General features: G+C 55.0%; 1 protein-coding gene across 6 annotated transcripts in view; it reads left to right on the top strand.

Moving 5' to 3' along the window:
* Window positions 1-629: 629 nt before the first annotated feature.
* NRBP2 (nuclear receptor binding protein 2) overlaps window positions 630-14875 on the top strand; it is a 29546-nt gene continuing 15300 nt past the window's right edge. For 2 of the 6 annotated variants that reach the window (XM_040587060.1, XM_040587061.1), the window contains exon 1: window positions 630-842. In XM_040587060.1, the coding sequence (XP_040442994.1) occupies window positions 726-842 (117 nt within the window). In that variant the 5' untranslated portion in view covers window positions 630-725. Of the gene's footprint in view, window positions 843-2264; window positions 2318-2496; window positions 2627-14875 lie in introns of those variants that run through there. The other 4 variants (XM_040587059.1, XM_040587058.1, XM_040587062.1 and 1 more) reach the window with 3 other exon arrangements.

Genomic DNA, 14875 nt, shown 5'->3' with positions numbered 1-14875 from the left:
GAGCCAGAAACTTTCAGGAGGAATGAAAACATCTGTAAGACTTCTTGCTCAGAGCTGGTGAAGCCCTTTCTGGGTGGGCAGGGGAGCCCAGGCAGGAGGTGCAGCCCCAGCACCCAGCAGCGGCTCTGGGGGGAAGATGGCGAGAAGGTGACACTAAAGGGAAGGGCTGCTGGGGCGGGGGGACTCGGAGACCCCGCCGGGAGGGAGCTGGAAGGGCGGCAGATGCCTGGAGGGAGGCCGGGGAGAGAAGATGGCCAGGCATCGGAGGTGGGACAGGCAGGTGGCTCAGGCCCGGCAACCGGGGCTGCGGGGCGGGCGGGACAAGCCCCGGCGCCCCCGCCTCTGGGCAGGGTGCAGGTGCGGGGAGCAGCCGAGGGGTGCGGGACGGAAGCGCCGGGCCCCGCGGGGGCGTTGCGGCCGCGGGCGGGGCGCGGGGTCCCGGTGGCCCATCCCCGGGGCCGGGGGGGCGCTGGGCCTGCCCGGGGCCCCTCCTGGCGGGGCGGGCCGTGAGCGGCCGCACGTCCGGAGTGGGGCGGGCCGAGCCCGGGCCGGCCCGGCGCGGCGCTGTCAGCCCGCGGCACGACTCGGCTCCGCTCGGCTCGGCTCGGCTCGGCGCGGCTCGGCGCGGCTCGGTACGGCTCGGCTCGGCGCGGCGCGGCTCGGTACGGCTCGGCTCGGCGCGGCGCGGCTCGGTACGGCTCGGCTCGACACGGCGCGGCGCGGGGATGGCGGTGCCGGAGCCGGACGCGCGGCTGGCGCAGGAGAAGGAGGAGGAGAGCGAGGAAGAGAGCGAGATCCTGGAGGAGAGCCCCTGCGGGCGCTGGCAGAAGCGCCGGGAGCAGGTGGGCGCTGCGGGACGGATGCTGATGCTGCTGCCGCTGCTGCTGCTGCCGCTGCCGCCGCGGCCGGCTCCGGCGGGGCCCCGGGCACGGGCAGCCCTGCCGAGACTCGGTCGGCGCCCGCGGGTGCCCAGCGCGAGTGGGGTGGCCGCGGCCGGAGGCCGATGCGGGGAGCTGCTCCGGGGCGGGGAACGAACGGCGGGGAGCGGCCGGAGGCGCGGGGTGCCCCGGTGCGGGCTGTCCCGGTGCGGGGAGCCGGGCTCGCCGTGCCCCAGTGCGGGCTGTCCCCGTGCGGGGAGCCGGGCCGTTCCCCCAGGGCCCAGGCGGGAGACGGGGGTACCGGTAACCACGGGTCGCTGGCCAGGCAGCTCCTGTGGGAATGAGGACTTGCCGGGAACATCGCAGGGCACGGCGGTGGTGGGGGCTGGCCCTTGCATCCCTGCCTCTAGGGCTGGAGGACCCAGTTCCTCCTCTCCAAACATGGGGTTTGGACCATTTCAGCTTATCTTTCTAGCCCAGGAGCTCAGCACAGCCGTCCCGCAGCATGTCCACCACGGTTTTGTGGCGCTCCTATCATCACCCACTGCCCTCTCTCCTCCAGATGTGTCCCCCATATCAGTGTAATGGCCATCTGCCCCGAAAGTGGAGGCTGAATCTCCCTGTCTCTGTCAGGGCACCCAGGAACAGGGACCAAAGTCAGGGTATAAATCCTGGCTGCAGGCCAGGGTGGGACAGCACACATAGACAGGCATCACAGGCACTGTCGGCTCCCAAAGGGTAAAAGGGCCCATCCTAAGGCCAATCCTGTTCTTTATCTTCCCACCACCACCTGTTAAGGACCTGTAGGTAGTCCATAGTGCTCTACTCTGGCTGCAGGCTGCCTGTATTTTAGGCTGTTTTCCCAGTCTGGGCTTTGCTGAGATCTTGATAACCTACTAATGCCATGAGCACCTGCCCTTCTTGTGTCCCTCTGTGCTTTCTGGTGCTTCCACACCCCAACATCACCCTTCAATCTCCTTTCTTACTACCTTACCACCTCTGCCCGACATCTTCTCTACATCAGAGCCTTGCATCGGGGTGTACGTGCCGCATGGCTGGTGCCTGAGCCTTGTCCCATGGTGTGCGTGCCATGTGGTGAGTGCCAGGACCTGACACCATGTTCAAAATCCCGTGGCTTCTTCCCCTGCTACTTCTTGATGCTCCTGGAGTATCGGATCCCACCCATGTGGCACATCCAAGGTGTTGGAGCCAGCTGTATCTTTGTCTTGTGTTGTTTCCTTGATATTTTTTGGGATGGGCTTTGCCAGCATCCATCATCAGCCATCCCTCTGTCTGTGCCCCACATCTGACAGCTTCAGCTGCTGGTGTGGGTGTTGCAGTGTGCCCTCCGTGCCGCAGGTACAGGCACAGCTGACGGACACACCTCTGCCTCTCTCGTGGTTTCTCTGCCAGGGTGGCTGTGCAGGACAGCTGAAGAGGTGAGGAAGGCTGTGTGGAAAATAGTTTTTTAGCTGAGAATACCCTGGTGCTCCTGTAATTAAAATGACCTCCACTGTATGTTGGAAACAAGCATCAGGGTGGAAAGGTTTGGTGTAGGTGCTGGATAAGGCCTGTAATTTAATTGCATCTGACCTGTAGTTGCATGATCTTTTTTCAGACAGTTCTTGGATCATCTGTGTTAGTCCATGACCTACCAAAACAGCCTGAAACCCCTCGTTGTCCTTGGCAAAGGAATGACTTGAAGCTCATTTCTGATTTGAACAACCTCCGGCTATTTTGACTTAATGGTGACATTTAACAATGAGTATTTTAACATTTAATTTTGACAAGGGAGTTTTCTGGAGTGGTGTGGCAGTGTCTGGAACTGACCCTTGGAGGTTTGTCCCCCTGTGCAGTGTGTGGGAGAAGTAGAAACAAACGTGGAGCGCAGCCCCATCCATGACATTTCCACACAGATGTTTTGGTAATTGGCTGCTGTGCCATACTCTCCATCTGCAGGGAGTTTTTCATGGCGGAGAGGTGGGAAGGGTGGACTGGCCTTTCCTGACTGTTGCAGGACAGCAGGCAGTGGCAGGTGGTTGGTGATACTGCACATCACGGTGGTGAGTTGCAGCGCTGCAATCCCATCTTTGGCAACATAAGAGACTTGCTGACTGCTCACCAGGCTCGTGTTGCCGTGCTGAGGCAGGGATGCATCCCTCTGAGGACACAAGCGTTCAGGTGATGGACCCAAAGGAGAGTGGCCTGTTAGCAAGCACAGGGCTCAGGGCTCAGGTTCTGTACAGCTGCCATGACAAAATGCATGTGAACTTGAACAGGGAAGTGATAGTGCTGCCTAAATTGCAAAGTGAAGGAAGTTTTTGTAAGAGACTAGTTTGTTGCAAATTCATAGATGCTCAGTTACGTACCAGGAAGAAAGAACACCGTTTGCTGTCTGTAAGCTGTCAATATGGTTATCTTCCAACATTGATGAACAGCCATTCCATTTAACCACACTCCGATTGCTGTAAGCTATTCAGGTACTCTTACCAATGGGGATTTTCCCTCACTATCCTGATGATTCATTAGGATTATTTATTCTCCTCAATTTGCTTTTGTCAGAACACAGTCGAGTCCTTTGTGGGATCACTTGACCTATTGTCTTGCTGTTTTGAGAATGGGTCCAGAGAGGTGGGAGAGCTGCCTGTGACCTACCATCTCTGCAGCAGGCAGAGAGAGCCAAGGCACATGTCTTGGAGCAGTGTCTGGAGCCTGGAGAGCTGAAGTGGGCAGAGGCAAGCACCCCATTCAGCGTTTTAATGCTTAAACCGTGATGTTCAGTAGTACAGGTTTGAAGCAGGTTATGATAAAATGCTAACGTGTATGCATTAATTACATGTACACAAGGACTACACCTTTGTTTTTGCACAACTATTGTACCCGTACTCCAGCGGGAGAACGCAGAGCAGCGGCTTATGACCCCACTGTGCATTATTAAACCACATATGGACGCAACAGCTAAAATGTGCTGTGATCTTAATGCTGCGCTGCATCTGGCCATGCCCACCAAAGAAGAAAACACTTCACAACTTCCTTTGCCTATTTATAATGCATATATTCATGATGAAGCCACAGATTTCCACAAGCAAAAGCATTTAAATTATCTCTGCAACCTTTGTGAAGAAACAGTCATGTGAATTCTTCCTGTTCAATGTCAGCACAATCCATGTTCTGCCTCTTCCATTTCTCTCCCTGCTATTAGTGTGAAAGTGCAGCAGAGGAATGCTGCTGTTGTAGACTTTTCCATGTAGGAAGATATTATTTTTTTCAGTGTTGGTTTGATGACTTCATCTACTTTTTCCACCCACCCTGTGGAGTAAGAGTAGCAATGAACAAGAAACTTGGTTTACTGCTTATGTTAAAAGTTTTGCAACTTTCTTTGTCTGAATACAGTATCCTGAATGAACCCTAGTACCTTGTTACTCAGATCAAACTGTTTTTGTCCATGCTGCTTTGCTTTTGCAAACCCTTTACCCATTTGGAAGGGGGACTGTTATGACCAGTAGATACTTGTTGACTGTGAGGTTCACAAGCAGTGGTACCACTGCACCACGTCCAGGCCATTATTTCAACAACCTCTCCAGCATCTGTCCTGTCCATCTCCAGGTGTCCCACCTGTCAGTTCTGCCCATGGTGCTCCCTGCACGCTCTGGGTTGCCTTTGATATTCCTCAGGGCCCTTTCCCTTTGGGTGAGAGCATGTGCTTGCTGCAGCAAAGCTCAGCTGTGGTTCACAGGACCACATTTTAGAGTTGCTTCTCTGCTTGTAACTCTGCCATTGCTTCTGACACGGCGTTCTGCTTTGCGGTGCTGGCAGCTCCAGTGCAGCTGCTGATGGCTAAACCAGGGCTGGTTGCATTTTTGCTTGAAATCGTCCATTGCTCCCCTTTTGGCCACCTTGTTTAGTAAAGGGGTTAATGACTGAATGTGTAGTGATACAGAGCCCTTGAACTATGAGCTTTAAGTTCTAAAACCAGCAGGATGAAAGAAAGGAAGAAGGGAAACAATAATAGCAAGAAAGTGAAGCAATGCTGAAGCAGAATTTAAAGAAAAGAAAGTGATATTAAAAAATCTGCAAGAAGGGGAGATTTTGAAGTGTTGCTATAGGTTCCCACAGATCAGAAAATTAAAACAAAATATGGAAAAATAATCTAAGCATTTGAACACACCGAGAAGCAAGGGGTTTCCCTTTTTTTAGGTATTAATTGTATTTGCAGTTTGCAGTAAAGATAGCTGGTTCTGTGATAGATTATTTGGAAAGCATACAAGTATTTAATATTTGCCACCAGAGTTATTTTTAAAAGCTGCTTTGTTGCCAGCCCTCCCAGGAGACTAGGACTTGAAGTGTGTTTTGTTGTGAAGTGCTTTTCCAGAGCAAAGGGGATCAGCTGAAGGACTTGGCTCTTTCTTTTCATGCCATCTATTTTTTTTCTACCTCTTACTAGTTTTATGGCTTTTGTTTGCTGTTGTTTAGTTTTCCAGGATGAGTTTACTTGTGAACCCACCGACCTCAGTTGTCAGGCAGGTTAATATCCTAAGGCTTTGCTCTGTGTTCCAAACAGGAGGTGGGGCACCCCAGATGGTTTTAATTGAGGACATTTGTGAAAGCAACGTGAAATTGGTTGAACTAAGGTGGCATAATTCACCAATAGAGAAACTTTGCTCAAAGCAGATAGTGAAGTCCTCTTCTCGGCGTGTATTCTGTGGATCTGGCAACAAACAAAACTTTGCATGCTAGATTTAGTGTCCTCCTCGTTACCCTTCTAGTTTGTGTGAGCAATGTGCAGGGACTGTTTTGCCTTTTGCTTCAGGTTCGCTCCCTGTGCTACTTTCTCTGTTTCAAGGATCCTTTAATCCTTCATCATCTTACCCGGTCATAACAATCCTCTGCCTTGTTCTCACTGCTGGGGAGGGAGGTGACGTCAGCCGAGTGGTAAAGGTTAGTGCAGAAACTTGTTCTTTTTCATGTGGTAACATGCTCTTCTATTCCCATTCATATGCTCCACAAGAATGCCATTCTGTTTGCAGCTCGTTGCTCCTGGGCAGCAGCTTCTAAGGCACTACCTGTCTGCTCTAGCCCCTCCACCGTGTCCACGAATGCATGCAGCTCAGCATTTCCCAGGCTGCTCCTTCTGTGCTCCCTCCAAACTAGACACAAAAGAGAAGTATTACGAATACCACCATTCCCCATGTTTTGTGTTCCCTTTCTTGTTTTTAACCAAGCTTTTTTTGCCCTTTCATTTGTTTTCCCATGCAGGTATTTTTGTTTACAGTGGTCAGACATTGTATATGAGACTTGCAGGCTCACACACATTTTGTGTCTCTTGTCTCCTTCCTCCTTTGATATAACCAGAGAACAAGCACAGGTCCCAGAGGCTTTTATGTTTTACTACTGGGGCAAAGGGGGTGTCCCACAGTCACGTTACAAAATGGGTTAAAAGATGACTGAATGCTCATTGGTTGGCTCTTCCACCGGACAAGTTAGCATTTGACAGTAATCACGTGGAAGGCAGTGTTTTAGCATTCCCCCATAGCAATCAGATACTGGTCAGCAAGGTGGGTTTTGTTAGCTTTTCATTGAAACTGCACTGCTGACAGCTTAGCTGTTCAGCCTGGGTTTGCTCTGTGCCAACACAGCAGGAGGGCAAATCTCTCTCCTGGCGCAGTCAACAGGGTAAATCACACCAAAATCCTGTTAACTGGTCTAATTCGTACTGGTCGCTGGTGACCTGCCTGACTCATAAGGGGTTGCTGTTTGTTGTTTTCCAGCTGGGCTTGGATGGCGAGCCAACGCAGCCCATTGCTTTCTGGATAAGCACTGCAAAGCTCATCCCAGGGCATTTGTTCCCAGTTTAGACTGGTGGGCACTGGGGCCTTGCAGCATCAGGTGTCCTTGGGCACCTCCTGCTCCCACCTCCCACCCTGATGTCGCTGGGGTCTGCTCGCCTGCCGGTGCCCAGGTGCAGGCTGGTGGGGGGGGATCCTTTCATTTCCTACTGTATTCTGCAGAGCCTTCTCTAACTCCTGCTGCAAACCTGCTGGGCTGCTGGCCGCATGTCCCAGGTTTCAGTGACACTGCCAGTGAATTTCCGAGGTATGGTTTTGCCAGGGAGCAAAGCTGCCTGGGCTGGGCAGTGCTCAGCTTTGGCTGACCACAGGCTCACGTCTCCTTCCCAGGGGCGTGTAGTGCCTTGGGGGTAAAGCAAACATCTCCCTGGGGTCCGGCTTCCTGCCAGGACGTTTCTGGAGCAGCCCCATCCGCAGGCCAGGGGTGTGTGCAATGGTATGTCTTCTGCCCAGGAAATAACAACACTTGTATTGCCTTCAGCATGCAGGATCTCCCCTGACCTTTATCTGGGCAGTGGAAAAATACTCTTCTGTCCCTTTTTCTCAGCAGTGGAAGGAGAACAGGGATCACAGTGTTTGCTGTGGCAGCTGCTGGGCAAGAGGCAAGGGCAGCCATGGGTATGGAGAGAAAGGAATGGCTTCCAGCCCTCCCTCCCACAGGCAGAGGGGACAGGCTGGCCAGTGGCTGCAGTTCTGAGGAGGCTTGCTCCAGATCCTGCTGGGAGAGGCTTCCTCTCCCTATCCACAGGTATTAAACAATGACCTCCCTGCTGTTGCTGACAGGCAAGGGATCTCCTGGGGATGGATAGGGAGAGCTCATGGAAAAGGGCTGGGTAAAGTGGGTGCCCCTCATGCCCTGGGATGGGAGAGCTCTGCCGCTGCACATCCTGCCATGTTGGCCATGAGTCTGTTTCCCTCCCTCAGTCTCCCCTGCCTGCAGTGCAGCCGGGCACCTGGTTATTTTTCCTGACACTTCTGTTTTCTGCCCATAGCTCTGCTCCTTCTCTCCTCTTTGAGCTTCACTGCTCCTCCAGCGTGGTCCACAACATGTGCCACTCACCTGTACCTGCCTCACTTCTCTCCGTGATTGCACTGATGTTAAACCACAGCAGAGCTCGCCCTGACCTGTGCCATTGTCACCCAGCTCTCTAAGAGGCAAATCACCATCCTGGCTTGGCTAGCTAGATCTCTTCAGCTGACAGTGTATTAGCCTTGTATCCGTGCTGGTTTGAATTAGTGCTGAGAATATGTTTTTATGAGAGGTAGGATCAAATGCTTCACTGGAATCAAAATATTTTCCATCTCATGTGTTCCCTTCACCTGCTAATTGTGTAACAGGATCATAGAGACAGAACAGGTTTATCTGGCATCGCAGAGCCCTCGTCCTGCTCCTGCAGAGTCACAGGACATTGTAGGCTTGATCTGTTGTTTTGCTGTGGACTGCAGATAGCAGTATGGGTGGATGTCCTCCAGCTAGCTCTACTGTCACAACCTTTGGCATACCTGCCACAAGGTGAAATCTAGCCAGCAGCTCAGCCAGGCTCAGGAGCAGATTGCTCTGTGATGGCTTGGGGTGCTGCTGGCCCCAGGCTCCTCCCTAGGGACAAAAAGGCTGTTTGTGGCACTTCTGATGCTTGAAATGGGGCCCAGGAAGCCAAGGGCTTGGAGCCATGCTGCTGTCTGAGACCCTGGGCAGAGTGCTCCCAGCTCAGGAGGGTGGGATATGTCAGCTCTTCACCCACAGAACAACAAGTGCTTGGTGGGACCATGGATAAGTCCCCCTCACTCCCTGGCTGCCCACTGCCTGCACGCCTCTGCTCCCACGGGACCTGCGCAGCGCTGCCTGCCACTGCTGTTTGCTCTCCCTGTCCCTTGATAAGCTGAAGGGAGCAGGAGAGGTGTCAGAGGGGGGCCTCAGCCCTCTTAGCTTTTTTTTTTCCCTCCTTTTACAAGTTTTAAAAAAATATTTCCATGTTGCAACAGTCACCCCTGCCCTGCATGGGGCCATAGCATGGGGTGCTGGAGAGGGGAGTGCAGCCTCTGTCAGGACCAGGGAATGTATGGTTTGGAGAAGGCAAGAGGACCCCAGCTTCAGGCAGCGGGCTGGAAAGAGAGTCCCAGCAGGGACACACTCCTCCATCTCTGCTTCTTGCACACATTGCTCTGAGAGAACAGTCTCTGCTGCCTAAGGTGTGTCCCTGTGCTTTAGCAGCACCTCCTTGCTAGCTGCAACCTGAACAGAAGTCCCTTGAGAAACCCAGACACAGCCTTTACTGTTGCCCAGGCTTATGAGATACTGGAGCGGAGGGCTACGCTGGGATTTAACTGCAAAAATGCTCTCCCAGGCACGACGTGTTCCCTGCTCAGCCTTGTGGCCTCAGCAAATCCTGCCAGTTCCCGGCAGCAAAAGGGATAAAATGTCGTGGTATCATGAGGAGGCAGGTAGATTGTGCATGCAGTGAGCATCACCATCCTCAGGTCCTGCTAGCCCTCCTGTCATTACCAGCAACCAGGGGTTTCTGCTCTGTGGCAGCGCAGTATGGGCACTGCTCCCCTGACAGAGGCGCATGGCAGTTGTGACTTGTAGCATCCAACACGTCGGCTGTCACTGTGTGACCAGGTGGGTCCTGGTGCTCTTACCAGCACGGCACAGCTGGTCTCAGTGAGCCCAGAGAGCCTGGGGCCCTGTAATCCAGCTAGTCACTCGTCCTTCTTGCTTGGCTCTCCCTTTGGGTGTCTCTTGGGCTTTGCCCTGTGTCCTTCAGACAGTGGTTTCTTATGTCCTGGCTGCCTGTCTCCAGGGCCATCCACAGCACCCAGAGTGATGGCTGCTGCACCAGGGATCACTCGGAAGCCCACGGGCAGGTGGCAGGGCCATGGGTGCTCACAGGGCTGCTGCCAGCCTGCGGTGGGTGGGGAAGGGCTCCATCCCGCATGGAGTGGCTCAAGCAGGCAGGAGCTGGCCACCAACTTGGGAAGGAAACTTGGCTCCAGTATGGACAGGGCAAGTGTACAGAGTGCTGGTAGTGGCCTTGCTCTTGTGCCTGTTCATGGGCTTTTGGCTCCCAAAACTTCATCTTTCCTCTGGTTCTCTGGCTCAGTACTAGTCCAGAAAAGCCCTGAGGAGGTTTGGTCCTCTTTCTTCCAGGTTCAGGATGCTCAGAGGCTTTGGGTCAGCCTCCTGGTCTACCCTCCAGCCTGGTCAGATGTCTTCTGGTGGCCTCTTTAACGGCCCTTTTGTGTCTCTGTTAATATGGTCTTTCTTGGGATGGTTATGGCCCAGGGTGTGGGAGGGAAACATACTATTTCATAGAATCGTAGAATCACAGAATGGTTTGCTTTGGAAGGGACATTAAAGACCATCCAGTTCCAACCCCCCTGCCATGGGCAGGGACACCTTTCACTAGACCAGGTTGCTCCGAGCCCCATCCAGCCTGGCCTTGAGCACTGCCAGGGATGGGGCATCCACAGCTGCTCTGGGCAACCTGGTCCAGTGTCTCACCACCCTCACAGTAAAGAATTTCTTCCTGATATCTGACCTAAATCTACTGTCTTTTAGTTTAAAGCCGTTCCCCCTTGTCCTATCACTACAGGCCCTTGTACAAAGTCTCTCTCCAGCTCTTTTTAGGTGCTGGGAGGTGCTCTAACGTCTCCCCAGAGCCAGCTCTGCTCCAGGCTGAACAACCCCAGCTCTCTCAGCCTGTCCCCGTAGGAGAGATGCTCCAGCCCCCTGAGCATCTTCGTGATCTGCTCTGGACTCACTCCAACAGGTCCGTGTCCTTTTTATGCTGGGGACCCCAGAGCTAAATGCAATCATACTGCAGGTGAGGTCTCAGAAGAGTGGAACATCACCTCCCTCCACCTGCTGGCCACGCTGTTGCTGATGCAGCCCAGGATGCAGCTGGCTTTCCGGAGCGCGCATATTGTTTCCCTCCCCTTCCCCACTGCTGCTTTGCATCTCACCCCCCCCCCCCCCCCCCCCCCCCCCCCCCCCCGCGGCACTGGCAGCTCTGTGGGGGCAAAGGCACCCTGCAGGAATGGAGGGTGAGGGTCACTGTCCCACTGCTCACCCCTGCAGCCTCCTGCCTGGCACCCCCTTCCCAGCCTGCCTGCCCCTTTGCTCTTGCCCTCCAGCACATCCCTCCTGCAGAGCCCGGGGCAGCCGCCTCCCTGCCGGCTTCGCCCCGGCCGGTGGCACAGCCTGCACCTGTGTTTCCCCAGCAGCCCCTGCCAAACCAGGCAGAGGGAACTTTTTCAGTGCCTTTGCCTTGTTTCTGAGCAACCTCCAGGTTATCCTTCCTCTGCGCAGTAAGGTCCTCGATCCAGACATGGGTTTCCAGGCAGGGTCTGCATGTGCTCTTCAGTGGTGCTGATGGTCAGGGGAGTCAGGGCTGGTAACATGACCCTGCCACTGCTTGGCATGAATCAAGGCAAGGGCTGAGGCTTTGCCCGCTGGGCTGCTTTGAAGACACAGCCATAAACTTATACCCAACTTTGGAAATTATTTGGGTAAAGCACCTGCAGGCGGGAACTGGCCTCCCTCGCAGAGGGACAGCCCGCTGGGTTGGAGCCCCACTGGGTGCTTTGCCTGCCTCTGGCAGGCAGGAGGGCAGAGAGGAGAGTGGGTGCAGAAGAAATACATCTGTGCTGGGGGTGAGGATGCGAGGTGGCTGCTCAGGAATGGGAGAGTGCCCGGTGGTTGGTCCCCGTGGCTGTGCTAGGGGCTGGACTGCTTCCCTCACCCAGAAGCTGCCTGCCCCAATCCTGCTCCCATGCTGAGGTCCTGGGAGCAGTGCCACCAGCAAAGAAGGCCTCTGGGACTGCTCAGTGTCCCATGGGTGGCTAGGATGTGCTGGTCCAGATGGCATGGAGGGATGCTTTTCAGGGGGCACTGGAGGGCAGCGAGATGACCCTGCCGAGAAATGGGGCCAGCACATGCTTGTCCTGAGGATGTGAGTGTGGGTGTCAGGGGAGGAGCAGAGGACTGGCAGAGTGCCCTCTTCTCCAGGTGCCATGGCCATGCCTTTTTCCCAGTCTCCTAGAGCGACCCAAGAAAGGTAACAACCCACTTTGTCATTATTTTCTCTCCAAATCGGGTCTAAATGCCAGTGGCAGCAGACATGCCTGTCCATTGCTCTCCAGACCCATGCCTTCCTTGCTTAACAGTCGCTCTCCTAAGGCCCCAGAGCTATATCACTAAGCCTTTTTCTGTGGACTGTTCAGTCCTTGTTGACGTGAAAAGCTCAAAAGGGAGTGATTTATTGTAAGATGCAATCTGATCTTCTGTAAACCCTTGCTTACTTGTCCCCAGTGATCTTGCCAGGCTGGCCTTGGCTCCTGCCAAGGGCTTTCTGGAAGCAGCCTGAGCAGGGAGTTTGCCCAGTCTGGCTCTGGAGTTTTGCCTGTTCCACGTGGTGTCCACCATTAGCAGCATGCAGAGCTGCCGGGAACTCTGAAAGGCATGGCGTGAGATAATCAAGGTGACCTGTGGCTGGTTCCTTTTGTCCCCAGTCACCTCTGTGATTATAATGCAGCATTTATTTATTTATGCAGTCTTGGAGCTCAGTGTGCCAGACAGCTGTTCTGTATCACTCTTACTGTTGTTCAGCACAAGACTGAGCACGTTCATGTCTGCACGGAACAGGGAACGTTTCCTCCCCTGTGGGCCTGTCTGATGCTCCTAACCACGTACCGGAGCCTCCCAGATACCAACAGATCCACTGTCCAGAGCGTTAAGCACCAGGATACCACTTCAGGCTCACCGAGTATTCAAAGGTTGTTCAAAGCTGGGGGGCTACGGTGGAGGGACAACCCTGGACTTCTGCTGTGGGTCACTCTTGGACAGACGGCCAGTCCGATTCAGCACAGCTGTTCTTACATTGAGCTCTGAGCAAGTGGGAGGCAGCATTGCCTGCCTAGGACAGGACGGGGCTGGCAGGCAGACGGTTTCATCCAAGCGTGAGGATGGGAGGCGCGGGGTGCGGTGGCCGTGCAGGTTGGGTCCTGCTGTAGGCTTAGTATCTGCACACAGGAACGTTGTGACCCTGCGATGTGACAGATGAGGAGGTGACACCTGAGGCTTTCAGACCCAGCTGTGCCTTCAAGCCATGCATCAGTAACGTCCATGCAGAGCTCTGTTGCTCCCACGTGTCCTTGTGGCAAGCAAAAGGATGTTCAGGTCTGTGTTCTCCACTTGACTCCTTTTTCTTGGATTTCTGGCCACTCATTGGTTTCAGGACAGTATTTTTCTCAAGGTCGTGAGCTGATTCTCCAGTGGCATTTTTGAGGAGAGGTGGAAGAGCAGCTTCATAGAGCGCTCTGTGACCAGCAGACCCTCATGGTGCACAGGCACTTGCCCTGGCCACCATTGCTCCTGGCACAGCCTCCACCGAGACCTGCCTAGGTTTAGCCCGGAGAAGGCTGAGAGGGGACCTTACCGATGCCTACAAATACCTTAAGGGTGAGTGTCAAGAGGACGGGGCCAGGCTCTTTTCAGTGGTGCCCAGCGACAGGACAAGGGGCAACGGGCACAAACCGCAACACAGGAGGTTCCGTCTGAACATGAGGAAGAATTTCTTTACCTTGAGGGTGACAGACCACGGGGACAGGCCGCAGAGAGAGGCTGGGGGTCTCCTTCTCTGGGGACATTCAAAACGCACCTGGACGTGACTCTGTGCAACCTGCTCTAGGAGGACCCGCTTTAGCAGGGGGTTGGACTAGACAGTCTCCAGAGGTCCCTTCCAACCCCCACCATTCTGCGATTCAGTGATTCCCAGCCTGATGCCAGCTGCCGAGAGCTCCTGCTGAGGCTGTTGCTCCCCCTTGGCCATGCAGTCCCTCCTGACACAGCTCACCCTTGCTCTCCACCAGCAACATCAGCCAGAACGACCACGGCTTGGGGTTCACAGTGTGATGTGATGGCCTTGCTGTGGGGGCATCCTGGTGAGGGCTGAGCCATCTCCCCACCACCCCCGGTAGCAGCTGCCCTGGCAGTGCCCTTGCTGGGTGCTCCTTTGCTGGCTGTGTTTGTACTGGGAACCCTGGGAGGCTGTTGGGACTTGCCGGGAAGGCTGTGGTCAGCGAGGCCAGCTGGCCGCATCACTGGCTGTCCGTGCTGGGCTTTGTGCGGAGCACACGGAGCCTGTGAGCAGAGAGAACAAGTAACAGAGGTGCTTTGTGTGTCCCCAGCAGGAACTGGGCCATGAGCTGCCCGTCTGTCCCCTGCTAATGAGCTGGGGGTGCTGGGTGCCTGCGCCTGCGCCCACAGCTGCCCCGTGCCGCAGTAGTCCAAGCGGCGGCGGTGGGACGCTGCGTACCTGCCCCGGGAAGCAGCAGAACAATCCCTCTTTTCATCTGGCTGCTGGCAGCTCTGTGCTGCTGCTGCCGCAAGGCAGATGGGAGTGGGCAGCCGTGCCAGATGGGAGTGGGCAGCCGTGCCTTTGTCCAAGCTGCCAGGGCTGAAGGAGGGGACGGGTCCGAGGCTGCAGGACGTCTGCCGTGCAGTGATGCTTTTGTGAGGGGAGAGTGAGGGCACAGACTCCAGTGTGGACGGCAGTTTGGGATGCAGCAGGCATCACTGCCGGGAGGCAGGACCCACTTCTCTTGGGTCTGGAGTGTCTCTGTGCTGTTGAGCCTCTATCAGAACTGGGAGCCTTTTGAGCAGGTTTTACCTGGGCTGGCGGCGGGACCCAGTGGTCCTGGCTGGCCTGGGGACCAGCAATCTGGTGCTGCCCTCAAGGCAGAATCAGCAGAGACCCAGCGCAGGGACAGGGCTGAGTCCGTGCTGGATGTGGCCTGCAGAGGTGATGTCTGTAGAGCTGCTCTCCACGGGGTGGAGAGGGACATGGTTGAGTGGTGGACTTGGTAGTCCTGGGTTAACAGCTGGCCTTTATGATCTTAAAGGTCTTTTCCAACCTGAATGGTTCTATGATTCTGTGACCTCTGGGGATGGGAACTCATCAGACAGACCATGGCATGTGGGCGGTTGCCCTCAGTCTCCTCATGACGTTAAAAGAGATGATACGGCTTTCGTTTGCCCAGACCTTCTGATTTGCTCTGTTCAGCGTGAGTGTGACTGTCAGCTGTGGGTGTGGGTTGCTCCCCCATGGCTGCTGGGAAGTGGGGTCCACGTGGGGGTCCCCATCTGCATGC

Source organism: Falco naumanni, chromosome 3 (genome assembly GCF_017639655.2).
Source record: "Falco naumanni isolate bFalNau1 chromosome 3, bFalNau1.pat, whole genome shotgun sequence".
NCBI lineage: Eukaryota > Metazoa > Chordata > Aves > Falconiformes > Falconidae > Falco > Falco naumanni.
The sequence above is the reverse complement of the archived record's forward strand: the minus strand, read 5'-3'. Positions and strand labels throughout refer to the sequence as shown.